At 33.5% G+C, this 13,460-nt stretch overlaps 2 protein-coding genes across 2 annotated transcripts; both read left to right on the forward strand.

Annotated features, from left to right (window-relative positions):
• Positions 1–9,119: 9,119 nt before the first annotated feature.
• On the forward strand, positions 9,120–10,292 carry LOTGIDRAFT_229158 (hypothetical protein; the record flags this gene model as incomplete). The annotated part of the gene is made up of 2 exons (XM_009062057.1): positions 9,120–9,344; positions 9,699–10,292. A coding segment is annotated over exon 2 (585 nt), but the record flags the coding sequence as incomplete, so codon positions are not given.
• A 242-nt stretch (positions 10,293–10,534) lies between these two features.
• On the forward strand, positions 10,535–13,160 carry LOTGIDRAFT_210318 (hypothetical protein; the record flags this gene model as incomplete). The annotated part of the gene is made up of 6 exons (XM_009062058.1): positions 10,535–10,684; positions 10,980–11,139; positions 11,310–11,405; positions 11,747–11,878; positions 12,281–12,385; positions 12,957–13,160. The coding sequence occupies 6 exons, from the start codon at positions 10,535–10,537 to the stop codon at positions 13,127–13,129; spliced, it is 816 nt and encodes a 271-aa protein (XP_009060306.1). The 3' UTR covers positions 13,130–13,160.
• Positions 13,161–13,460: the final 300 nt, after the last annotated feature.

The following is a 13,460-nucleotide window of genomic DNA, read 5'->3' on the forward strand; positions in this document are numbered from 1 at the left end:
TGGAGCTTTGTGGACCTGGTTCTGCTCATCGGCAGACGTTAGTTCCGCTTATGTCTGCGAGTTAATGTAGATAATGTAGAACTAGTGAAAGAAATCATATCCTTCTTTCTTCAAATCAAAAAACAGAAACCCAGACAAAAGAATTACCGGTTGTATTGTAGTTTCGTTTTCAATGGAAGGGTGATTTAATTAGATTAGGACTGGTTGTTAGAGCAATATCTCCGCTCATTAAGTCTATAAATAAGTTATATAATATAATTATATATATAATTAAATATAACTTCAACAAGACATAATTATCATCCATCAGTGACCTGCAGGTCAAGAAAAAAAAGTTGAAACGTTGCTTTGGATGACACCCGTACTTGATCTTAGTTAAATTTTGCTGCGAGTTATATTTTTTTCAAAATAAAAATCAGAAGTTTTTCGACAAGTAAATAAAATGAGTACCAGCTAAAGTCACGAAATGTATCGCTTGTGTGCATAATGGCCATCATTGTGTCGTCACAACTATATCTTCCAACTTAAAGTGAGAAGTTGTATTCCGCCAAACATGGACTGAATTAAGACGAGAAAGCCAACAATCGAATTAACGTTTCTAAGTGAAAGTCGATTGTAATTTTCTTATTCACGCACATTGACCAATTCCAGGCCAGAAATATTAGTCTGTTTGACTGGTTAATGGGATTTATTTGAGATTTACTACTCAAAGTCTTTTAATTATATTAGGTAAATTCATTAAAGCGCATCTGGTATCGCACACAGATATACACACTTGCTCGCTAACTAAGAGTTGCAGGTTGGACTTCGCCAATGCCTTTTGGATTTGTCGATCAGGGAAAGAAGGGTGGAGGGACTGTCTTGTCGTTCAACGTTCAGCCTGTGCTGATGGTCGTGCATGTTAAGATCAATGACTGAAGTAAAGAAGAAGAAAAAACATTTTAAAGTTGGCTTGTAAAAGTTCAGCGAACCATGTTTTATTGAATATGAAAAGTAACCGATTGATTTCACGACTGACATACAATATCTATTGAGCCGAGAAATCAATGTTTTATTTCGATGAAAACAGCATCCAATTTGAAACCTTAACCACCAGTGACCTTATAAATCTAGAAATTGTAATATCAGTATAAGTCAAACACTACACATTTTGTTCATTTCAGTTTTAATTTTCCACCCATGTTGAACATTTGGCCTTTAAGCTATCTAGACAACGAAACGAAAGCTTCGATTAAATTTCTGGTTAATATCGTCATTTTTCTATTTCATATTTTCTAAATGAATAGAGTTCTATGATTGTGTCGACCAAATGATAGAAAAAACTTTGATTGAGCAGCACTTTCCAACTCTCATAAAGCGTACGTAAAATATGATGGATGGTTCGAGATTTAATAAATAGCAATTGTTGCCGTAATTCTATTAAACGGTTCCTTTGTGGACAGTTGTCTGAATTGACACAATGGTTGTTCTGTCAATGATTGACTGGGTTCTAATCTTACGACTCGTGATTCGTGTATATCTTTAATTAAACCAGTGACATACAGACCTTCGCAGCTATATGAAAATTTCCAGATATTAAAATTATTAAATGTCTAGTGTATCCATCACGAGTTCAAAATTATACATTGATATGAATAACTAAACCACCTTGGTTCTCTAGAGTATACTAAGGTCAAAGAACATAGGTCTGCGAGTAGATATAAACATTTTCGCTGTCGGTATGATGCTGCCGCAGTTGAAAAAAGTTCGTTGTCTTAGTAAAGTCCCTCAAAGTGTTAACTAATCTGATTTTTGACAAAGAATTACACCATCAAATGCATGCCTCACATGCCCCATTTTAGTTACAAGGAAAATACAATTGTTCGTCTGACATTTTGGTTTTTGTAATTCCAGATTTACTTGATCAAATTATGTCACCAATTTTGCAAAAAGATACTGTGTTCGATGGTATATGCATTAAACATACAATCATGTACATAGCTTATGACAGAAGGCGACAGACTTGGAAAAAGCAACATACCATTGCCATAGATAGTATAGTGATATGTGCCATTATGATATCCAACTGTACTGAATTAAGCATCTTGACACAAATATTACTAACAAACATAAAGGTTATTCACTCCACAGCCTACGCATACAAAATACCACATTGAACTAGCTAGTTCATTGTGAAACAAATGCACTTAGATTGAACTCTTAGTAGACCTACTGCTTTGATGTCAAATGGGACAAATATAATAATTATTAACACATTAACGTAGTAGAAATAATTGAAAACTGACCATTTGTGACTCAAAGGAATCACTTTGAAGATATACGGCTTTGTTCTTGACATTTGTTTGAACATACGGTGATAAAACATACTCGTGGTTTGTATACCTTAGGGTTGAATTTGAAAGATAGAGGTTATGCATCAGTATAGTTACAACAGTATTTGCTTGAATGATATCGTCAATGGGACTTGTGTCAACCGTGCATATATTCAAAGTTAACAATATTAAGTCTAATGTAGATTTAAATCATGCAAATCAATGACTATATTTCATTGTCCGATCCTTAAAAACTCGAAAGGCTGGCTGGAATAATAAAGAAGACCTGGCCTAGTCAATAAAAGGTCACCACGGCATGCCTAGTTACTCTTTTTCGAGACTTAAACCTATTTATTACACAAACAATGTAAATTCTATCACAAGAGTAGAAATAGCCACATTCTCATTCAGAGCCTGTGCGAGGTTTAATCATTTTAAATTATTAGTACATAAATATTAAAGATCGTTAATTAAAGCTTTTAAATCATTGAAATCTTTAAAAGAATATATACTTGATATTTCATTAGCATTAGATATTTCTCTCATTTTTTAACAATAATGAGTTCACGGTTAACCGATTTCTGGAGAAAAGAGTTTGGTGACAATATGATAACATTGACTTAAGTAGATTTTAAATATTTTCCATATTCATTTTAATTACAAGCCTTAACTACATTTCGTTAACAAAAACATAATATTGTTATTTGTGGGGTTTCAATTTACGTAAGAACACAAATCCAAATCTTAACCTGAAAGTCCAGATGTAGACAAAATCATGTAAAATTGACGAAGTCAGATTTTATAAGCACTTTAAGCACCATTCCGATTCTTTGGTCAACATCTTCGGTTCAAATGTTGCGAATACCTGGCTTAAAAGTTATAGACCTTATAATCTGGAATTACAGGAATCGCAGACTTGAAATCGGATTAACGGTATTTCTGGTAAATATACACATGAGAAACATCATTTAAATTCCCTGAACAATCTACGGAGATTAGCTTAAAATGAGAGAAAACAAAACTTATTCGACATTTTATTTTTTTTATAAAACTTTAACTTCAATTTTTCTCTAGAAAATGTCATTAAGTGATTTACTTATTGCTTGAACAACACCCACATATCTTTGAAATTAGTTACTTATCGTATTAGTGATATTTTAAACATCTTTTTTCAGTTCAACGATTGGCCGCAGTGTAATAGTGTAACAGTGCAAATATACTAATAATACGAAAATAAATAAAAGTTCAAATGGATCTTTAATTCTTTTTATATGGGAAATAACACATAACATTACGATAATAAGTAAAACACCTTTAAAGTATTGGATTACTAGATACTGCTCAGTGGCTACCTACCGAAGACAAAATGCAATGTCCGGTATTTGTAATAAGATTTAATAGATTTTTAAGAAGATGTAAAGTTTACTTTGAAGCACTAATGATTTGAGAACATAAAAATACTGTCTATAGATAGAATAAAAGCATAAATTTTACAAGAGACCAAAAAGCTTTAAGGGCAACTATTTAACAGAGACTAAAATAGCAAGTTGACTACATTACCGATTTACGAAGAAAAATGTGGATTAACGTACAAATAACCAGTGGATGATTATGTTGCTATTGTTCATAGACTGTGATAATTATTGAGACTCCAAAAGGAAACTTAATTGCACTGCTGCAATAACCACAACTACTTTTTTTGTCGACCGGAGGTACTTGCGCTTAAGAGTAAAATCTAATAACGTACTGAAGTAAAGCTTTGGCTACTTTATGCATGACACATGGTATTAGTATCATAGTCGGTACCATTTGGCGCTTACTCTTTATCTTCAAACTCTTTTCAGATTCGCATAACCATATTATCTAACATATTTCTCTCTCATATTGGCGAGTTTCATCAAAGAAACTTCAAAGGTTCACGCGGTTGCTTGCATGTGCTGGTTTACAACCTCCAGAAATATTTGTATTATTGTCTGAAAAAAGCGTGCCAAATTAAGGCCTCTGGTAATTAGATTTAGAAAATCAGACTGTTATTAACAGAGTTAATGAAGCCAATGAATGAATTAACAAGCAGTAAATCAATATACAGAGGGGTCTCAGAATGTAGGAGAGAATTCCCGGGGTAAGGGGCATCCACTCATCTAGTTGACCCACTGGCATTAATAGAACTGAACATGCCTTTATATGCATTATTTGACAACTTCTCATGTTTTGAAGCTATTATCCCGAACCTTTACGTTAAGGACACCAAGTTAATAATGTCAAACTGTGAATGTAAAAAAGTTTTAACAAATTAGCGTTTATCGCATAGACTATAGGACCAACTTTGCATCAAACACAAGTAACAGAATATCTTAAAAAATGTACTACATACTTCTGTATTTGAAAACCATTAAGTATTGAGTTGATAACTTCACGACTAGATTTCCCTTGTTGTTAATTTTCAACAATGGTTCATCTATTACAACCTTAACAAGGTATTTAGTTAATTTTGCGTGAGAAACAGAGACGTGCCATCTGCTGAGACAAGCTACTAAGCCACCCACTATAATCCCTCGAGGATCTTAATGCTGAATTCGAGTTTATTTCAATTTTCTAAATTATATTAAGCATGCATTATCACTTTATCATTGACCTTTGACTGTTCATCGTATTTATCAAATTACGTGGTGACATGAGTAGTGGCGTTTCCCCGGCCCTCCACTTTCAAAATTTGTATACGGTCCTCTCGAGTAAATGTGTTCTAGAAACGCCACAGTACGTTTGTAATATTACATTTCCAGTGTAAATCTTAAAGTCTGTTGCCACATTTTCAAAAGCTTCCTACCACACTTTTTCATTATACGGACTTCATCTAAATCACCCTGGAAACGTTTTTTATTATTACTAATGACAACAAAAAACCTATAAAATTGAAAAAAGACAAGTTTTTGTTGTTCTGGTAAATACTAAAAGAAAAAGATAGAAAGAGCTGAAATATATTGATTAATAACGGTGTAAAACAAACTAAGTATTAAAGCTAGAAGAAGTTTGTAATTGTCATTGTCAATTTTCTATAGGTAATTACCATCATTCTCACAATTTCTTTGTCAGTTTTCTTCAAAGAGTTCAAGGATAACCATTGATATATGATACTATATAGGCGATTGGAATGTTTGCCCAACTCGATGCAACATCCTGTATTCTTAAATAACGCCAACATTTTTGCAGTACCTTGGTCTTATATATTTTAGTAAGATTTGGCATTTTTTTAGATTCTAGGTTGCACCAATTCGCAGCGCATTTGATATCATTGATGTGTGAATTAGTACCAATTAGGGCCAAGGCAAGGATGATCTCAATACTAATCCAGAAAGGCTGTCTTTCTTGTGAGCAGGAGCAGCAATGTTTCAGACATTAGGCTCAACTTGTTATTGTTCCCCCATTGAAGGCCCGTGTTTCCATACAAGCATGGACAGAGATAGCTCCCTTCCATTTTCAACAAAGTTTCACTCGAAATAGACGCTAATAAAGTCTATGGTCTATGTAGTATTTTAGACGAGACAATCAATTAAGGTATAGCAAACCGAAGCACACGTTATATATCCATCCCAAAAAGGAAAGTATAAGGTAAAGTCCTTTCCGATCTTTCTGACAACAGTCAGTTTCTGTTTTAATATTTCTATAAAATTGTTATAAAGAAAAAAAAAACAATTTCTCATCGTACACTGCACGGCCTTTGGCGACTTCAATGGTCAAAAGAACCTCTAATCTACTATTCGTAACTAAATCCGACGCTTATTAGCCAAATACTGGCTCAATTCAACTAGGAAGTTATGTTTTCACCATTATAATAGAAGTAGTTCAACAGAACATCATTAAGGTATAATGATTGATAACACAATGACAGTTGAAACAGCAGGTGGATTATCAAACTATCCGGCTAAGATTATACATCAACTGGTGCTATTTCTAGAAGACCTGACTGATATTTAATTTCTAACCGTGGCATTACCAATAGTTAGGTGGAAAATTACTTCCTGAAGGAATACCATTAATACTTTGGCTTCGGTATGCGGGATAAAAATGCTAGATTGTTTCTCGTTAGGGGAGTTTTCATTTCAAGTCAAGTAACCTGTAAGCTATTGCTAGGATTAGGATCATTCAGACAAATTATTACTTGACTTTTAATTAGTAGACTATCTCACTTTTTATGAGAGTTACATCAAAGCACAAAAAGTTAAATGGGATCTAAAAAAACGTCCGAATTAGACTATTTTACTTGCTTACAGATCTCCTTCGGGGAAAAGTTTATCTTTTTCTATACTTACATTATGTGTGAAAATGAGAAATGCGTTTTGTGGCCGAATCCGATCTTGTCGAATGCCTCATTGCGAATACATGTCGAATCAGATTCGAGACAAAAAAGATGGTGGAGAAGACAAGTCAGACCCATATAAAGGGTCGTAGATCAATGCAAATGATGCAAATGCCTCATGCAAAATTGATAAAAAAGATATACCTGTTGGTCATACCATCATTAGAAGTGATGCCATTTTCATCTTCTCTATTGACCAGTTTATAAAGCATTTATGACTATATTGGTATACATATTATATCAATTAGAGGTTCAACCAAAAACAATATATGAGCATCGACTGGTATTGGCTCGGAATGAAATTTCGGTTATCTGAAGTTAATTGAAATCCTACGTGATATAATTTAGAATTCACCTGTGTATTGAAATGATAAGACAGAGAAAACATCCTCAATCACCGTTTCATCTCGTCTTTCAAAGTTTAATTTAACAAAATAATCTATAGGGTTGCCATCTTCAGGTTTATTTAAAATTCTTAAGTGAATGATGTACTGGAAAAAATCCAAATTAACACAATAAGTAACAAGGCTGATCTAGAACAAATAATGTTAACTTGAATTCTAAAGGATTTTTTTCAAAATCTTTTAATAAAAACGAAAATATCAGTAAGAGGCTAGTATCATAAAGACAGAATTATTATCACATTATCTCAGTTCTGATATACGAGTGTGATATCGTCACTGTTGGCCATAGGCTTATTGTTGTTTTATATGCGATTTCATTCCGAACCATTTCAGTTTTCGGGATTCTCGATCGATTAACCAGAAAGTATGCAGTATTTTTCAATCCAGTTTTCCCTTTTTGGCGATGCAGGTCGATGGAGATGTCATGGTAAAGATGTATAGTGGTGTGGATTTTGCTGCTAAAAGATTTCAAATCCATCTCAATAAAGGTCTACATTCATGGCATTTCAACATTTAAAACAATCTGCATTCTAATAGGCAAATTTGACATACTTAAACCCTTATGGAATTGAAGAATGAGCACTTTATTGTGACCTATAGACGAAAAAATAAAAGGGAATCCCATGCGGCACCTAACATATTACATGTTGGATTTAATCATTTACCCAGACTGGAAAATGATAGATTATTCGTTAATTCCTTGCATAGTTCACTGGCTTTATAACGATATTGACCTTTAGGAATTATAAACAATTTCACATTTGAATTGATGATATGTCCCATACGTGCATTGTATTTAAGGGGACAGATGCGCCATTGTTTTTTTTATTTTGACCAATAATACTTTTGTCTCAGAATTGGGAATCCTTTAGCTTAACCAATCAGTAATAATGTTCACAGCCCACCGTCGTAATTTGAGCCTTCGAATCCGTATGTGTCAAGAATTATCCGCATTTAATTGAAAGTTAAAAAGACGAATGTCTTTTTTAAGACACTGCCATATGAAGAAAAGACACGTGTCGAAATGAGAACAGAATTTCGTAGTTTGTCTTATTTTTGAAGGAAATTCGCGATTCTCATATATTCAATACTCTAATCAACCCCAAAAGATGGTGCATCTGTCCCTTTAAGAATGAAACTGATTGATCAAATCTCTAAGAAAATTACATTTATACCTTTTTGTTGTAAGAAAGAATTATTATCTGAATTCATCTAAGTGAAAATATATATGTCTTATTTCGAGACTATTTCAGCGGGTTTTTGAATATCATATCAAAGTAGTCATTCCAGGCTGATTTGATGTCGGTAATAGGTTTTCCTAGGAGTAACTTTTCATTACGAGAAACATTAGATTACTAGTAATTGCTAAAAGTTTAAAGAAGAAGAATAGGGCGAACAGAAAGTACAGCGATTTCTCACAACTTTGGCTATTTGTAGTTAATTCATTCCATAAGATATGACTCCTTACCTCCCCTTAATTACTTTTAGTTCGTCTTCAGTTCGTCTTCAGTTTTGGACTAAATGCATAACTGAATTTTATCATGTTATTAAAGGTTTGTGATTTGTAATTGTCGGTGGTAATATAAGGCTATTCATCTTTTTGCATTAGAGTTTTATTTACTTTTCAAATTAAAGGGTATGCCTAGTTTATCATTCAAGATAGCATACGCTCATTTGCAGTTGGCTCACAGACTGCTGGTTATCTCCATCAGAAAGTTACATGGAATTTCGAATTCGAGTGTGATCTTTACAGTCATGTAACACAGTGTACAATGGGCTTTCGTTTATTTTCCCATTGTTTAACTAGAGATGTTTTTACCATGTCAGCACTTGGCTGGGGAAACCAGGTTAAAAACCTTTCCATTTCATTTGACATATGTTAATCTAGGTGTCGTACTATCATATCGGGTGCATTCAAAAGCGGTTATCCATGGGCTTACATTTGAGAATGATCAAACACAATATACATTACTTTGTAAGTTTGTAGATTTGCTGGTTTGGAAAAGCGAAATACCGATTAATGTGTCTAATAAATAGCCGGATGTTGAAGTTTCTCTCATCTTCTTGACTCAAGTTTGAAAATACGGTTACGATTAGTAGGATTATAAGTCAGTGTAAGGGCAGAATGTTTTATTGTAGCAAAGGTTATCAGTCTGTATGTGATTCTACTGTACAATTCTCTTTCAACTGTCAAGCACGATATTAGACGGAAGTCTGACAGTTTAGGAGATAACTGCAGTAAATCTATAAATAGAAACGAACAAAATAGCGGTAGGTACTAACTCCAAACCTTTCAAACTCCTCTTACAGACTTCTCTGACATACACATTTAAATATTTCGCACATGACTGGTTATAATCATTACATAATTAATATGCCACATGAAATAGATTAGCTAGGTGATCTCTCTGAAATGGTAACAGGTGCTCCACAAGAGTGAGCCTATTTGGTATTTTTATTTCATATATTGACTATTGGTTAATTTGATTATATTTACAAAAACATAGTGCTTGACCAATCAGATGGCAAGAACACTAAAATAATCTTATGTAAAATCAAGTGTCTAATCAAGCCTTATATTAAATGCTATCCTCTACATGCATCGATTTTTTTTTTATTATACAGGTTGAAGAATGATTAGAAATAGTTCATTATTGCTGAGTAAAGTTACAAATACATCAGTTTCTTCTTTTGCATCACAAGTTTGTCGTCTAATAGGTAACTTATCATATTTGAATATGAACCAAAAATTTGATACCACCCAAAGCTTTAATGGTACAGAAGATACCAATCATAGAGTACTCACTAGGAAGTCTTTGAAGTTTATGGTAAAATCGGAGAATGAGAGTTCAAGTTCAACAAGATCTAGTGCTAGTGCAAGGCGTACAAGAAAAGTTGGTCTGAAGGTTTTAGAATCTACAGGTGAAAACGGCAAAGATATGAACCTAGATCTTGCACCCCAAAAGAAAAGAGGTGCTTTTCAGAAAAGGGTTCCAACGAAAGACAGTTGTCAAAATGATGATGTGCAAATAAAGCCTAACATGTATAAAAAGTTGAAGAAAGATGTGAATACTGAAAGTGACTCGTTACAAACAATGGAAAAGCCATTAAAAGGGACTATTAAAGGAAAGAATAAAAGTTCCATTAATAAAATTGTCAAATTGGAGTCTCCACCAAAAAATAATCAAAAATTTGTAGGTGCTCATCTATCCATTGCTGGTAAGTTATTACTTTTCGGTCTTATGATTTTTCTAGTGCCTTTCTACAGCATTTATTTTCATAGTTCCATTTTGTCAAATCAAATGGGGAAGGAAGACATCAAATATATTTCCGGTTTCGTTTTGCATTTCCGATCGTTGGTTTGTTGGTTTGTTTATGCAAGTTGAAAGTGTGTGTCACAACGCAGCTTGGATCTGAATAATGATTCATTCCGTCAAAAGGGAGCGAAAACTCATCCTGCAATGTTTATTGTAGGTGGTTTATATAAATGTATCGAGGAAGCTGTGAGAATAGGCGCTAGATCTTGTGGGTTATTTCTCAAATCACAAAGACAGTGGGCCAGCAAACCTTTAACAGAAGATACCATTCAAATGTTTAAAGATACTATTCAGGTAAAATAAAGGCATTTGTACATTAAAAATGCTAAATTACAACAGTTTAGTTTCGAAAGAAAAAAAAGTCAAAAAGTATACAACATAGCTTTTATTGTTCTTAAAATTAAGTTTGATTATCCATAGCGTAAGTCGACGACCAATTATTTCCCGTGAGAATGTTAAATTGAAACTAATAGGACGTCGAATTTCAATTCTGAATAGTATGAAGATTAGGTGAAATAGAGTTCTATATTACTTTGAAAATTCTGAAAGGTTTCCATCTGCATAGACCTGTATTTTCATTATGTTACAGAAACATAACTTTCCTGTGGACAAACTTTTACCGCATGGATCTTATCTAATTAATTGTGGTTCACCTGATGATCAAACTTTACAAAAAAGTCGTACAGCTCTGATAGATGAGTTACAACGATGTGAGCTGTTAGGAATACCACTCTATAACTTTCACCCAGGTAATATTTGATTTGCTCTTTTTAAGGGCCCGACTTCCCAAATGTCTTATTTATCTATTTTTTCATCGAAAAAAGAATTGCCTGTGAACCCTCTTGACAATTCTGTTATTAATCGATGATACTCCCCGTGACTTATTTCGATTATATATACGTTTTTGTTAACTTTTCAGGATCGTCTTGTGGTAAAATTAGTCGAGAGGAATGCATGGATAAAATCAGCGAATCTATCAATTTAGCTCATTCTCAAACTAATAATGTTATAACAGGTATTGATATTTTCAGTTGCCAAAATCAATGTCTCTACTGGTTAAATTGCGTCGGGATTGATCTAAACGTGGTACATAGTGAAAACTTCCCGTGAACTGCCCTTAATAATTTTGTATCTAATAATTACCCCCCACCCCTCCCCCCTTCCTATTGATGCCACTATGGATAATTCTATAAAGATCGGTCGGATTAATGGCCGTACAAATCTTGCCTTAACCGTTCCTCGGTCGTGAAATACGGATGGGAAATCGGCACGTATGTCTGAGGAACGGGTAGGGCCAGATTTGCCTTGTTACAGTTGACTGCTTTTAATGTCGTTTTAAAATATCTATCGTTAAAGTAATCGAGAATATGAGTTGCCAAGGTAACACTATTGGAGGTAAACTAGAAGAATTAAAATGTATTATTGATAGAGTTAAAGATAAATCACGAATTGGAGTCTGTATTGATACATGTCATGCTTTTGCTGCTGGTGAGTATATACGCAACAAAAGTAGTATTGTATTTTTGGCATACAGGCCTTTCATTTAATATAACATAGTATCTATTTGTATTTGTAAACTGCCGCAGTCTTTTGGCCTACATGTGTATTTGATTTGTAGGAAAAGCTCAGATTGTAACCCCGGGAGTATTTCTGAGGGCAATCCATCTTTCCCTAGCACGCCAATCGCGATTTGCTATATATGATTTAGTTGGTCATCTCAGCATTACTTTTATTCAGTACACAAACCTATCAAGTTGTGAATTCAATCATTGACTGAACCTTGATTTATGGCGTTTACTTCTTTAAGGAAGTAATACATAGACAAAAACACACAGAGATCTGTATTTTATCAGATTGGATGAATATTTATGATGTTGTTGTTTTTCAAAGGTTATGATGTATCAACAGAATCTGGCTTCAACTTATTTATGCAGCAATTAGATGACATTGTTGGTTTACAGTATCTAAAAGCAGTACATCTCAATGATTCTAAAGGTTTGCTGAAAAGCATCTCATTTTTAATCTTTTGATACCAATTTTCCGTATCCCAATTGTCATCCTCGATGTAAGCTTATGTCACTGTGACATGTGACCTTGTAAAACCTTCCATAAGCATTAATTTGATGAAAATGGTCTTTCTCGTAAGAGATAAGAAAGATGATAGAGCCCAATTTCACTATTCGTATGGTATTTCTTGTAAAGGAAACTGTCGTCAGTTGCAAAGGGTGGTTTGGCATTTACTTCTGTTAGGTGATACGGATAGCTGTATCAGCCAAAAGAGAATGTATTTAGACGACTATGTCCCTGTAAGAAACTGATGTCTTGCTTTATTTGTCATTTGTCATAAAATACACACGCGAAAAACAGATATAATAAGGTTTGAGCTTCTTTCTGTATTTCTTATGTGTTTTGTGTGTAATGTGAACTAATGAAATATAACTTATAACTAAGCACGCAGATAGTATTTGAATATTATTATCATATATATTTTTAATATGGTTTATTTTTAAGTATTTAATAAACATAGAATACGATAAGATAATTGCATTTGTAAATGTTTTTCCAGGAAAGTTAGGATGTCACCTTGATCGGCATGAAAATATTGGTAAAGGCCACATTGGTATAGAAGGATTTAAATTAGTGATGAGAGAACCCAACTTTGATAATCTTCCAATGATATTAGAAACGCCGATGGAATTAAGTGACGAGGAAGAGATTAAGATTTTGAATTCAATGTAAAGATGCTCTATAAATACATGTTTTAATATTTTGTTGGTCTTATTCTTTAGAGATAATTTTGCTTTCCATCGATAATTGTCATGGATAGATGTAGAATGTATTAATTATTAAAGGCAAAATATCGGAAGCACACATATCCAATGTTTTTTATAAGATTTCTTTAAACCTCATACTTCAGAGTGTAGTCGAAATCATCAATATCTTACTTCAATAAATAAAACCAATTCCTATCAAATCATCAATATGAAGCCAACAGAAAACTCATTCACTCTGATAATGTACTTCTATTTCTATGAACACGGCATCCTTGAAGGTTAGTGAAACCTTATAA

This window comes from Lottia gigantea (assembly GCF_000327385.1).
Source record: "Lottia gigantea unplaced genomic scaffold LOTGIsca_5, whole genome shotgun sequence".
In the NCBI taxonomy this organism is placed as follows: Eukaryota; Metazoa; Mollusca; class Gastropoda; family Lottiidae; genus Lottia; species Lottia gigantea.